The 14511-nt window shown below is 40.9% G+C and overlaps 1 protein-coding gene across 2 annotated transcripts; it reads left to right on the top strand.

Moving 5' to 3' along the window:
- The first annotated feature begins 8048 nt into the window (after positions 1–8048).
- LOC311139508 (transcription factor Sp8-like) lies at positions 8049–11817 on the top strand. Of its 2 annotated transcripts, none has more exons than XM_084174391.1 (2): positions 8049–8151; positions 8696–11817. In XM_084174391.1, the coding sequence occupies exons 1-2, from the start codon at positions 8131–8133 to the stop codon at positions 10031–10033; spliced, it is 1359 nt and encodes a 452-aa protein (XP_084030517.1). In that variant the 5' UTR covers positions 8049–8130; the 3' UTR covers positions 10034–11817. The 2 variants fall into 2 exon arrangements, with proteins under 2 accessions (XP_084030517.1, XP_084030518.1); XM_084174392.1 differs by having other exon boundaries at positions 8121–8444; positions 8696–11811.
- Positions 11818–14511: the final 2694 nt, after the last annotated feature.

The raw sequence follows: 14511 nt of genomic DNA, 5'->3' as shown, positions 1-14511 counted from the left end.
ATGTTCACAGGTTGGAAACTTTGATCCAATGTTCTGGAAAGATTGACTTATCTGTAACGTGGCGTTTCACAAGTCTATGATCACGTCTACAACTTGAACATTGTTGAACATACTGTATGTGCTGTAACACTAAAGTCACAACTAAGGCAATCATTGTTTATATCGATTCATTGGCTACAGTTCACAAGTATAAAGAAACTACCCATTGGGCAATAACTGGTTGAATCAATGTTGTTTCCACATCATTTCAACCCCCAAAATTAAATGTGATGATGTTGAGTCAACGTGGAAAACTGATTGGATTTGGAAAAAGGTCAAAGTAAGGGTATTTCGTATTTTTTTCACACAACTTTTAACCTAAATCCAACGACGTGGTGACATTTTTTGTTGATTTCACATTGAATTAAAGTTAGTTGACAACTCAACCAAATGTAAATCCAAACTAGATGTTGAACTGACATCTGTGCATAGTGGGTAGCTAAGTACTTTCTAAGCTAGCTATGCTTCAGCCCCAATCCGTTCCGTTCCGTGAACTAACAAAACAAAGTAATCTGTATCTATTGTGTTCCATGGGTGACGTAACAAGGAAAGCAAACATTTCTCTCCTCTGCTCCGCGACTCTCCTCTCGCTCGCCTTCTCCACCCACACTTGAGAGGTGACGGGCGAACACACGGACTTCCATTATTATCCCACACGGCCAGAATGCCTGCAGGCGGATAATTAGAGAAACTTGAAGAGCCAGGGCTAATCCTACGTACTTGACTCTGTATGCCTGCCTGCCTCCCTCGCCCCGCCACCAGCCCGCTGTCTCTTAGGCTGCCGCTCACACAGACAAAGTGCAACGCTTCGGCTCGCTGAATGTCAACAAGAGGGCCTCATGGCCTACAGATGCACCAGTCAAACCAAATGGCAGCACAATATACTGTAAACGGCCTTATTCCTGGACTCGCCTGAGACGCAGCAATCTATCGCTCCAGTCATGTACCAAACAAACAGCTACTAGACGTATAAAAGAGTGAACGGGGCGTTATGAGCTAGGCCAACAGTTAATCATGACACGCTATAGGGATAATGCAACCACTTTGTATCTATCATAGATGGCCAGTCATTTGCGTGAACTGTGAAGCATATTACGAAACTGAAGAAAACAATAACTCCTTTGTTTCTTCACGCTGAACACACAACACTACTGGAGAAGTTGTCTGAGTGTCTCCCAACAATGATACGTATTGATCCCAAAGTGAGAGTCAAACACACAGGCAGCTTGGGGAACAACAGTGCGTGGTTTCATAGATAAGAAAGTAATTATTATTATATCATATACTGTATGTATGGACCATACAGCCAACATTGAAGCCCAAATACGACCTAAAAGTAGCAACTAAACTTCTATAGTGTATCTTTGAGACTTCTGTTCCTTTTCCCCCCCTGGTTCCTACCGTTGGATCTGGGCCTACATGCATAACAGCTGGAGACGTGCATCTAGGCTGATGTACATAGTCACAGTGACAGACAGGTGTTAAGAGTTATCATTACCACACCATCATGGCCATCACAGTCGTACAGCCTCCACCAGCCGTCACTTCAGCCTCTGGGGGCATGTGTTGTTTAGCGTGCAATTAACTTGATATTATACATAGGACCAATTACGTCCATGTAAATTACCCAGTAGCTCTCTTGGTGTTGAATCTTTTCCCTGTAAACTTAGAAACGTACTGCATTGCGTCAGCAACACCTGTGCAGGGAACAGAGTATAAGGTGCTGTTGTGGGTTGTTAAAACTCAAAAATAGAACCGTGGAGCTAACTAGGACATGGTCCACAAGGAAGTCAAGCGTTTATGAACTATTATCAACTGTATTTCCATTACCTAACTATTACATTGCCATAGCAAAGCTGTTTTTAAATTAAATTAAACCTAAAACATTTATTACACTAAGTAGCAATCAATACATTTCCATGATTTTGTTTTTTATTTCCCCCCAAAAAGCAACAATAAAAGGAGGATAAAAAGCATTTGGAGGCCCCAGCCCCAGTCCATTCATCCCTGAACCAAAGAGCTCCTGCTAGACAATGCCCCAAGCAGCTGGCTGATCGATATGCCACAAAAGCTCAGAGGTTAAGGCAGTCAAAAGATTGTTAAGGAGCCATTTTATCTGCCAGACATTTATATCATTGTTTATGGTCCAGTGCTTCTCTTCAGTACAGGCCATGCTGCACACCTGTGCCTGGAACACTATGAGGGAACACTGTTGATGACCTCCTGACCTGGCCCAGAAAACCTGCCTGCAACATCACTCCCAGTCTGACTGAAGTGACATCCCAGATAATGTAGATTACTTCAAAAGGTGTAAAAAAATAAATAAAGAGAGTAGCACGCTCTATAAAAGCTCCCAATAATGTAATGGATAAACACCAGAGTTTCGGCACACAGTCTCTTGTTCAGGGTTTGTTTACTTGAAAACAAACATTTTACATGTCATTGAGAGTTTTTTTTAAAATAGAATCATTATGACAGCTTATCTTGGTTTTTGAGAATGCTAGCTACAGTTTCAATGTTATTTCTGAACAACGTCTTCAAGTTGTCTGATGTCTGTAGTGGCTATGCGTAGGTAGATCTAGCCAACTAACTGTGATAAGATATTTAGGAGCTTTTAAATGTCTTCTGAGCGGAGCACCACCCACTGATACTAATTTACTGATACAGAGTTGGATGTGATGTGATGTGCAAGCCACTGAAATAAGCTAAATTACACTGTCTGTTGCATTGTTGCATTACACTGTGATTATAAAGGTGCAATCTTTACACAGAACAATATAGTATATTTACTCTAAATCAAAATATGGTCATCTTGGTCACCCATTGGAGTGTGTTTGGTGTTTGTGTGTGTGTGTGTGTGTGTGTGTGTGTGTGTGTGTGTGTGTGTGTGTGTGTGTGTGTACATACTTGAGTGAGTGATATACTTGAGTGCTTGTGTGCAAACATCCTGTGTAACACATACGTTTGCTGCCCCTACTCTGTCCCTGTCCCTGGCTCTCTGTGTCCCTGGCTCTTGGTGTCCCTGGCTCTCTGTGTCCCTGGCTCTCTGTGTCCCTGGCTCTCTGTGTCCCTGGCTCTCTGTGTCCCTGGCTCTCTAGGTCCCTGTCCCTGTCCATATATGTCCCTGGCTCTCTGTGTCCCTGGCTCTCTGTGTCCCTGGCTCTCTGTGTCCTTGGCTCTCTGTGTCCCTGGCTCTCTGTGTCCCTGGCTCTCTGTGTCCCTGGCTCTCTGTGTCCCTGTCCCTATATAGTGCACTACTTTTGCACCCTATGGGCTCTGGTCAAAAGTAGTGCACTATATAGGGAATAGGGTGCCATTTGGAATACACAACCTCTGTGCCCCTGCTGGCTTGCTGGGAGAGGGGAGGCCCTCAGTGAGTGTGGCTCACCCAGGCGGAGACGGGCTTCCTGCACATCCTTTGTCACACCATTTGGGCCCTTGTGTCTGTGGCTCCCCTGCTTCAGACCCACTTGGCAGCTCACAGGGCAGACAGACATCTGCTCCTCCTAACCTCCTGCGTGGTGAACAGAGAGAGGAGAGGAGAGGAGAGGAGAGGAGAGGAGAGGAGAGGAGAGGAGAGGAGAGGAGAGGAGAGGAGAGGAGAGGAGAGGAGAGGAGAGGAGAGGAGAGGAGAGGAGAGGAGAGGAGAGGAGAGGAGAGGAGAGGAGAGGAGAGGAGAGGAGAGGAGAGGAGAGGAGAGGAGAGGAGAGACCACTACTAGCCCACACCAGCAGTCAGTCAGTCAAAAACACTTGTGTCCCAATATCCTGTTCTGTCACTTGAGTTAACACCATGCTATAGACATGATCACATCTATGTGCAGAGTGAGTAACAATAGTGGAATAGTGGAGGAGCAGTCACTCAAAAACACTTGTGTCCTGAAATCCTCTTCTGTCACTTGAGATATATTGCACAAAACAACATAGCATAGGCTAAGTATGATCTGGTTGAAACATGGGTTTGATATGCATCTGTAGGCTACCCTAGGACACTCAACTCTTTATTTATCTTGTAACGTAATTGAACAGTCAGAGGTGGAGTGAGGTGGTGCCCCTAAACCCACAAACAATGGTCTTGTTTTTTTTATTCTTCCAAGACAATTATTTGTATGGTTTTCTTCAAAAATGGGGCTATCTAATTTCAACATGATAGTCGACTAATTGCTGTGGCAAGCCGCAACCTGCAGTTTACTTCTGAGCATGGGTCTTCAGCAGTAAGGCCCTGAGATTATCGAGTTGCTTTGTAAATCACCACATTTAGAGTAAAGTTCTCCATCCCTTTCACCCGGCTACTTCCCCCTCAGACTCTCCTTCCTTCATGTTCTATGCAGAATCATTCTAAAGAAGACAATATTGAGCACATTTTGTTCGTGCTCAGCGGCCCTGAATAACGCGGTCATTGTAGCGGCGAAAGGGACAGGTTTGGAGTTTGATTTCATGATGGTAATATAGTCCATGTGTGTAGGAGAAAGAAAGCCCTAAATGGGGACATCTGTTCATTGTGAGGTACAGTTAGCGGAGAGATAGGCGATCAGAAAGAACAACCTGTGCCCGGCCTCACCATGTGAACTCAGGCCAACCCAACCTCACTGTGACTGAAAGGTTTATGGGACAGTCTGCGCGCACAAATAGCCGACAAAGGGCATTGTTTCAATTGCAAAATACGGATCGGTAAAACCACCCTAGACATATGAAAGTCAATTGACCATTTGGAAGTGTCCAATCTCTCTCTCCCATCAATGATGTAGTTGTCCATCAGTGACATGCTGTCACTGATTGTGGTCCTCTGTAGCTCATTTGGTAGAGCACGGCGCTTGTAACGCCAAGGTAGTGGGTTCGATCCCCGGGACCACCCATACACAAAAATGTATGCACGCATGACTGTAAGTCGCTTTGGATAAAAGCGTCTGCTAAATGGCATATTATTATTATTATTATTACATGCTGAAACATGTTGCATCGTTAACTGTTATCTTGCTGACCTATCAAATCAGTCTGCTTGATAATACAACCCAGCAATTTGTCAATGTGACATACCTTGGTTTTCACACATGGTGACTTGTTTAAAAAGATAACCTCTCCTTCCTTCCCCTTGAATAGCAAAACGCATAACGCAGCATCACATTTTTGCATCCCTTATGTTAGCTCTCATACCTACCTGGGATATTTAGGTAAGCACATGTCTGCGCAACCATGTCAGTTGGCTTGAACACATGTTGTGATTAGACCACCAGTGGACTAGCAAGCCGCTCTCTCCTCAGTTATTCCTAATTAAACGCAATTCCCAAAGTACCATTTATCTTGCAGGGGACCGGGTCTACTGTTGTACCGCCTGCGGGTGGAGGGGATGCAGCGCTACGCTCAGCCTCATGCAGTACAGACAGAAACATCGAGGGCCAATCGATATCAATATGGCGCGGAGTGGAGCACGGTATGTAAGCTTCTATCTAGGCTACACATTGTATTATTCAAATAATTTGGTGTATCTGTTGCATCGTTTTCGGACTTTTTTTTTTGTTGTTGCCATTTGAGCTAAATTGTTTAGGGAGAAATGACGTCAATTAATCAACTGATTGAGTTCTAGTATAGCGTATACTTCTGTTCTTATGGAAACTCTGTATTGCTTTTTTATGGTTATATTAAATAGCATATTAGTGTGTTTTAAGTTTAATATTGGAGACCCAGTTTTCTCGAAATTATAAGCTAAATTAATGGGTTGCAGTAATTAATTTACAGGCAGGTTTTACAAATCTAAAGTTTGAATTATTTTCAGAGAATGTTTCTATTTCAATATTTGCAGAAATTACAGACAATAAAAACCAATGATAAAATATGTATACCTTTACTGCATGAACACGATAAATTATTATGTAAATATTAGTCTACAAATCGACAAACGTATAGACATGATACAGCACAACTGTTACTTAGGCTATATCAACTAAATTTATAGTAATCATTTTTAGTCCATCTATGTAATTGCCACCCTGTATCAAAATTGTGGATGTCCAATTCCAATATGAACTTTATTTCTCCAATGCGCCCTGTTACTTAGCCTAGATATTAATTTATTTCATTTTGTTTTTCCAGCGCTATGTAATCGCCACCCTGTATCAAAATTGTGGATGTCCAATTCCAATATTAACTTTATTTCTCCAATGCGCTCTGTTACTTAGCCTAGATATTAATTAATTTAATTTTGTTTTTCCAGCGCTATGGACACATTTTGATGGCACCTTGTTCGCTCTAGCAGCGTAAATGAAATCCAAAAAGCTGTTGTCCAATCGAAGAAACAGAGGAATTAATCAGAGAGTCCATCTATCACACAGTGTAATAAAGGAAGCGACATGAGTTAGGCAGATGATGTGATGAATAATCCTTGGTCGTTTTAATTAACTTTTCGCTGTCTTGTAATACCAAACTGGTCAACAGACCCGGTCAATAAGCATGTTAATATCAAACAAATAAAACTGCGCATGATTAAAAACCTCCTGCGTTATTAAATTTGAAATTCAAATGAAATGTATGCTGCCAATGCACACTGCATGCTAATAGAGCGAGGAGAAGAGAGAGAGAGAGAGAGAGAGAGAGAGAGAGAGAGAGAGAGAGAGAGAGAGAGAAAGAAAGAAAGAAAGAAAGAAAGAAAGAAAGAAAGAAAGAAAGAAAGAAAGAAAGAAAGAAAGAAAGAAAGAAAGAAAGAAAGAAAGAAAGAAAGAAAGAAAGAAAGAAAGAAAGAGAGAGCGACAGAGAGAATGAGAGAGAGAGAGAGTCCCCGGGTTCAACCTATGTTATGGCCTACAAGTTCCTGTTATGTAACGAACAGAAGCTATTATTATGATGTACTTAGCTACATGGGCTCATAACAGTTGAGATGTGATGGAACATATTCGATATTATCAAAATAGCCTTTCATTTATATATTTGATCGAATGTGTAAGCTCCGCATAGGCTGTACGAAAAGGACAGAAACGTGCCTTGTACCACTGTAATGCGATTAATACTGTTTTCATATCTCAATCTCAACAAAGGCCAAATCTAAGATCACATTGATTAATTATTAACGATATAATTAGGCTAAACAGATCTCATCTGGCCACACAAAACAGGGAAAGGTAAGAATGATGAAATGAAGTTGGTTTCCTTTTACTTGAGATGTGCTCTGCTCTCCTTTAAGCTCCTCAATCTCTCTTTTACACACACACATACACACATACACACACACACACACACATACACACACAGACACACAGACACACACACACACACACACACACACACACACACACACACACACACACACACTGTAACTCCATGGACTGATGTATCAATGTAAACTAACTAGCTAAATTAGGTGTACTTACATAATTATTTTGTCATACTATGAAGTTAATAATAACGTCAGTCATCTATTTTCTGGAATGCAGTCATTGTAATTTTAATCAACATTGGCAAGATAATGGAATGCAATTACAGTAAAGTGACATTTTCAAAAAAGGTAATATTGGTCCTGTGAAAACAATGGAGTCTTTTGTAGGCTTCATAATCGTTGTTTGCATGAACTACTTAAATGTAATGACAACAACTTTAATGTAAAACTTAGAAGGGAAATACGCCACAAAAGGGTAGCTAAGACATTTATTTCCTCAATGTAACACTGGTAGAAAGTGGACAACAATAACAACAACAACGAATAATAACCTAATAACAATAATTACGATAACAATAAATAATAGCACAAGTAGTCTCCTTTTCATCGTAAAGAAATAAAATTCCCAAATTTCCTCTTTCAAATTTCAGTAAGTAAATCTTTTCACTCTCATTTAACTTTACCTTCTTCCGTTCTTTTATTATGAAGAAGGGGTGGAGAGCTGTCTGAAGTAGTCTACTGATGACCTCACGTCAGAATGTGGCGGTGTGGTGGTACAGAGGCGCTGATTGGTCGCCCGTGTCACAGCGGTACTTCAAAGCCGGAGAGGACCTACAATTGTGGTGGAATGGGCGGAACACATCATTGTATTGCACACCTCTAAAAAAAAAACACTGCTGTGATTCATAAATATAAAAAGATCCTCTGAGGAGGGCACTTTTTGTGATGGCAACTTCACTTCTAGGGGTGAGTCTAAGGGGTTTCTTGCTGGTTTAATTAGTTATTTTATTGTCCAGCGGAGGGGATTAGCATTACTTCGGTCACAGTAGGAAAGACAGTTCGTTGATTATGTTTTAAGCAAGTGGGTCACTAGAAAAAAGCTGAGATTCATTTCGCAACGACAGAGAGACGCGCGCGGGATATAACTTTCTACTGATGTGCACAAGACGCGCATGTTGTCGTGCATGTCATATATAACGTAATTTAATAGTTTTGTTATAGATACATTTTGGTGCTTTCTATTTCATCTCAGTCTACAGGTATGTTATGATTCTGTTACGCCTTGGAAAAGATGCCTGTTTAAACTGTCCCGCTAGTAGGCATATTGCAAATGCAAATAGTTTACAAAGTATCTTTCGCATTAGCACGGAATTAACTTTTCACCGACCAAATAATCATTGTTATTGTAGCTTACTATAGAAAAGGCTATTAGGCACCAACTGACCAAGCAAACTGAAACGTTCGTTATCAATATCAACAGGCACTTACATGTTGTTTCTTGTCATTTCAGGAGGAGCCGAGGTTAGGATCGACTCCTTTAGCCATGTTGGCTGCGACATGCAACAAGATAGGGAGTCCGAGCCCTTCACCATCCTCCATTTCGGATAATTCTTCATCGTTTGGGAAAGGCTTCCACCCGTGGAAGCGAGCCACCGCCAGCAGCTGCAGCCTTGGGTCCGGCCTATCCGGTTTCGGAGTGTCCCGTAACGGAGCTGGTCTATCGGACTCGTTTGGCACCAACAGCTCCCCCGGATCCAGTGCCTTCTCCCTCACGTCCGGTACCTCATCCACACCCCACTTTGGAAACGACTATTCTGTATTTCAGGCCTCCGTTACAAACAGTTCTCAAGAACCCAGCCATCAACCCGTCTTTATTTCCAAGGTGCACTCCTCAGTGGACAGTCTGCAAGGCATCTACCCGAGAATGAGCGTTGCTCATCCATACGAGTCCTGGTTCAAGTCGTCCCATCATGGTATCCCCACAGGAGAGGTTGGCACCACCGGCGCATCTGCGTGGTGGGACGTGGGAGCGGGATGGATTGATGTTCAGAACCCGAATGGTGCAGCTCTACAGACCTCCTTGCACTCCGGTGGACTCCAGACGTCGTTACACTCTCCTTTAGGGGGCTACAATTCCGATTACTCCAGCCTAAGTCACTCAGCCTTCAGTACAAGTCCCTCTCCACACCTTTTGACAACCGGGCAGCACCTGATGGACGGATACAAGCCGGTGTTGTCCTCTTATCCGGACTCCAGTCCGTCTCCATTAGGCGGAGCAGGGGGGACTATGTTGTCTGGGGGGCCAACGGCCTCTCTAGCGGGGTCTCCCCGGTCCTCTGCACGGCGCTACTCTGGCAGAGCCACCTGCGACTGTCCCAACTGTCAGGAGTCGGAGAGGCTGGGGCCGGCGGGAGCAAGTCTGCGGAGGAAAGGGCTCCATAGCTGTCACATTCCGGGCTGCGGTAAGGTTTACGGCAAAACGTCGCACCTCAAGGCGCACTTGAGGTGGCACACCGGAGAGAGACCGTTTGTGTGTAATTGGCTGTTTTGCGGGAAGAGGTTCACGCGCTCTGACGAGCTCCAGCGACACTTGCGCACGCACACCGGGGAGAAAAGGTTCGCCTGTCCGGTCTGCAACAAGAGGTTTATGCGGAGCGACCATCTGAGTAAACACGTAAAGACTCATAGCGCCGGGGGCTCCGCCGGGTCTGGCTCGGGCAGCGGGGGAAAGAGGGGAAGCGATACCGACAGTGAGCACAGCGCCCCGGGGAGCCCTCCATGCCATTCCCCCGACCTGTTGCAACCTCCGGAGTCTGCCCCGGGAACGGGCAACGAACGGTCTTTCTAAACTCTCTCGACTAAGTATGATATCTGGGAAAAACAGATGATCTGAGGGAAATGGCTAAACTACAGTGGACATACGTTGAGTATGCGTAATTATGCTCATGTGTACGAGTTGAGTTAATCAAGTGATTTAGACTACTGATCAAATGATATATCCTAGTAGCCTATTGACGACGTGGGGTGTACAGGTCAAATACAGTAGTTGTAAAGTAATCCTGAAGGCACACTGGAACACTGGGGCACAATGTAAACACATTAATGTTCTTCTAACGCACAGACTGATCCAACCCGGAAGCCTATACTTTGGTGTATGTACCCTTTTGAGTGTTTTTACGCAACATGGTTATTACATGGGTATTACAATAAGCAAGACATAGACAACGGTGTTCTATCAGTTGGTGATAATATGTGGCCTGAAATATCTTGTTACTGCTGTGCTGACGTACTTTTATTCAAAACCAAACTGTGGCACTTTATTAGCCTGTTGAACACTAAAATGATCAGCGCGTCTCCTTTTCGACGGCTCCTTTGTAAGAACAAATCACTGTAGCTATGTATGTGCGGTTTTCAACGTTTTCTTTATGCCCTTATCTACCCTATCAAACACATCACCTGTTTATTCATAATGGAGGAAAAGTTATATCACGCATTGATTCAACGCTCCACGGATACTATCAGAAAGAGCCTGACCAAGTTTGTAAGAAATACTTACATTTCACGTCAGTGCAAGGCTGTATATAATGAGAAATGTAATAGCCTAGAAAATTATTCCGCACCAATGTAAAGGTGAGTTATTTGTCCAGGAGACGATTTTGTATAGTCATTTCTAGTTGTACATTTGGCTCTAGTAAACATCTGAACATGTACGGAATTGTATTTAGAAATGTTTGTTTTATTTTGTTTTGTTTGTTTGTCAGGATATAAAACATGTTATTGTGGGGAGTTATATTTAACCACGAGTTTTACTTGTATTTCGGAGTCTTTTAAAAGACGCACTTTGAATTTATTTGTAAGATGATTTCGAAATCATTCACTGTTTATTATTCCCATGTTTTAATTTAAGTAAGCATGTTGTAAAGTGACGTTAATTTCACAAGCATCATTTCTCAGAGACTGGCTTTCTAATTTAAGGCACTCAATAAAGTCGCTATGGATTCAGAATCAATTCGTTCAGACTCAGTTTGTTTGCTTCGTAATTGAAATTGAACACGTCATTGGCACAGTCGACAAAGCTATTCTCTGCAATGAGAAGTAGGCAAAAGGTGTTACTGGTAGAGTCCACCTAAAATGTTGCCATGCTGTGGTAGGCTATTTCATATAGTTGACATAGGCCGATGGAGAACATGACCTGTATGTAATATCAATCAAATTGTCCTTGATTCTCCGATCTGTTGCTTCTTAAACAAATAAGAGAGTTCAAACAAAATATTGAATAGAACATATCCTTTCATCAGAATTTTATAGCCTAAAACATAGGTTTAGTTTTTCTTAAGAAATTAGAATTAGCACTGAACTTCCTTTCTGTGACGTTTTACTTCCAGATGTGCAAAACATTTTATATAAAAACATATACAAATCTATATTTGAATGTATGTAATGAAGTTGTTATTACCGATGGGCAATTATAACAAAAGTATAGAGAGAAATGTATGTCATGCAGGTGACGTTTCCACGCCAAGATATGTGTCTGAAAGTTTGGGTAGTTTGTGTAAACGACCATCCACATTAAAAACAAACATTTTAGCTGGATTGCATGACCATGTTTGAAAAATAAATACTGTAACTACTATTTTAAGTATTATAATTTTCTTGTGGTCCAATCTCATTTTCTGAACATAAAAGCTCGCGTCCAGAGAAACTGCTGCGCCCGTAAAACGGGTTCCATTTTTGGTTGCGAATGTGTGTCACTTTTACAAATAGGCGGAAGTAGTTTTGCTTTCTAATATGTATAACTTTACAGCACTTGTTAATTTGCCATAAAGTAATATTTATAGGATGTTATTGATATCAGAATTATTCAAACAAAACCAAATATCATGGACAAAAATCGGATGAAAAAGTTGAGGCGCAAAACTTTTCTAGATCCGTCAAATTATTTCCATCATAATACTTATTATATTTATTGTAGTGCAAAACTATCGTAGTGCAAAACTTCTCTACATCCCCAAAATTATTCCCACAAAATAATATATTATATTTATTGCTTAAAAAAACTATAGTCTGCCTATTTGGAAAAAATATTTGGGTAATCATTGCAGTGTCACCCAGAACCAAATCAGCTACTGGTACAGCCGTGCATGTTTCACCTGCTGTGGGAAACGTACTAATATTAAAACGACAGGCAAAAATATAGGCTAAGTTCTTATAACTCTTCATAAATAAAATGTAAGGAAGTAAATACATTGGCGCAGAATAATACATTTCTGCCTAGATGGTTTAGGTTGACTTGACTGAGAAGGGCATGCACGATAGGATAACTGGTTCATAGCTTCATGTAACCTGATGTTGTGCCTTTTGAAATAGTCCGACTTCGTTTAACACCAAGCCTGGGCCTATCACGATTTTATCATTTCAAGATTAGATTTTTATGACAACACATTTCTTTAACGTTTTTTATTTTTATCATTCTCTTATGGCCAGCTGTAGACTATTATTTCTGATCTAATTCGGGAGGTTGAAAGAAAGTTAATGTTGCGGCGTGCAAGATAAGAAATGTTACCTTTACATCAATTTTTTAGGAATGTAAACCAAAGAAGCTATTTTCCATAACCCTAGACTAAAACGACGTGGCCATATATTTCTACAATTTATTTTTCATAGGCCAATTTTTTAAATGTCATCTAGTGTTGTTTAAACCTTCATTTACAGTTGGAAAACAATTGGCATTTTTACCGAAGTTAGCTTTGGTTGGAGATAGGCTACATTTAGTGGCATTTGAAATAGGCCTCAATCGAAGTGAAGTCGTTTGAAAGTTATATTTCCCCACTAACGGGTTTCATTGGCAACGTGCGCCATCTTGTGTTCATCAGCCCTCTGCACACTTCAGTGGCCTATTTAGTCGGACTATTTTATGTTCAATAAATATTTGAGCTATAAAAACAAAGAGCGTCGCACACTCCATATGTATAACCTCCCAGTAATTTATTAGGTAAAAAACCACCAACGTTTCGGCATCACTGTGCCTTCTTCAGTGTGAGAACATAGGTTTATCCTTGAAAATGCTCTCAAATAACAAAACTCTTGCGCATCTTTTAACCTGCATTTGGATATGAGTAATTTCTTGGCTCATCGTCAGTGTAACTCGGCATTTAGAATTAACGAGTTCCAAGTTTATTTGAAAATGTATTGATTTATACCCCATAATCCAATTAAATTATAGATTAATTTAATCCTTATGTCACTTTAGAATCAGGTTTAAAATAAAATGTTATGGGATCTAACTTTTAAATTTGAATGTATATTTACAAACAAGTAATAGTGAACTAATTTAAATACATAGATATTCTTCAAATGCATACTTTAGCTTTTACACTTTTATTTTGAATGTATATTTACAAACAAGTAATAGTGAACTAATTTAAATACATAGATATTCTTCAAATGCATACTTTAGCTTTTACACCATAATGTCCCTGTTTAAAATAATCAAAATATCACAGTATTCAATAATATACAATAGTCTTCAGAACATCAACCTATCATATTTACAGGTATACAACCTATTCCAATCACTGCTTTTATCCAGTAATTTAACTGTGATAATGTGGATTATTGTATTTCTCATAGAAATACATATTTGTTGTCTTCAGACAATGAAAGGTTCCATGGTCAAGAACACTTAATTCATTTGAGGCAGCTTATCAAAACTTATCTACGCTAATGTCACTGCTCCAGCATTGCTGCTAAAGTGAGTAATACAGTGAGTAACCCAATAGCACAATAACCCAATATAACCCAATAGCACAGTAACCCAATATAACCCACTAGCACAATAACCCAATATAACCCAATAGCACAGTAACCCAATATAACCCACTAGCACAGTAACCCAATATAACCCACTAGCACAATAACCCAATATAACCCACTAGCACAATAACCCAATATAACCCACTAGCACAATAACCCAATATAACCCAATAGCACAATAACCCAATATAACCCAATAGCACAATAACCCAATAGCACAGTAACCCAATAGCACAGTAACCCAATATAACCCAATAGCACAGTAACCCAATAGCACAGTAACCCACTAGCACAGTAACCCAATATAACCCAATAGCACAGTAACCCAATAGCACAGTAACCCAATAGCACAGTAAACCAATATAACCCAATAGCACAGTAACCCAATAGCACAGTAACCCAATAGCACAGTAACCCAATAGCACAGTAAACCAATATAACCCAATAGCACAGTAACCCAATAGCACAATAACCCAATATAACCCAATAGCACAGTAACCCAATAGCACAGTA

This window comes from Coregonus lavaretus (assembly GCF_964263955.1).
Source record: "Coregonus lavaretus genome assembly, chromosome: 13".
Classification (NCBI taxonomy): Eukaryota; Metazoa; Chordata; class Actinopteri; order Salmoniformes; family Salmonidae; genus Coregonus; species Coregonus lavaretus.
This window is presented reverse-complemented; position numbering and strand designations above follow the sequence as displayed.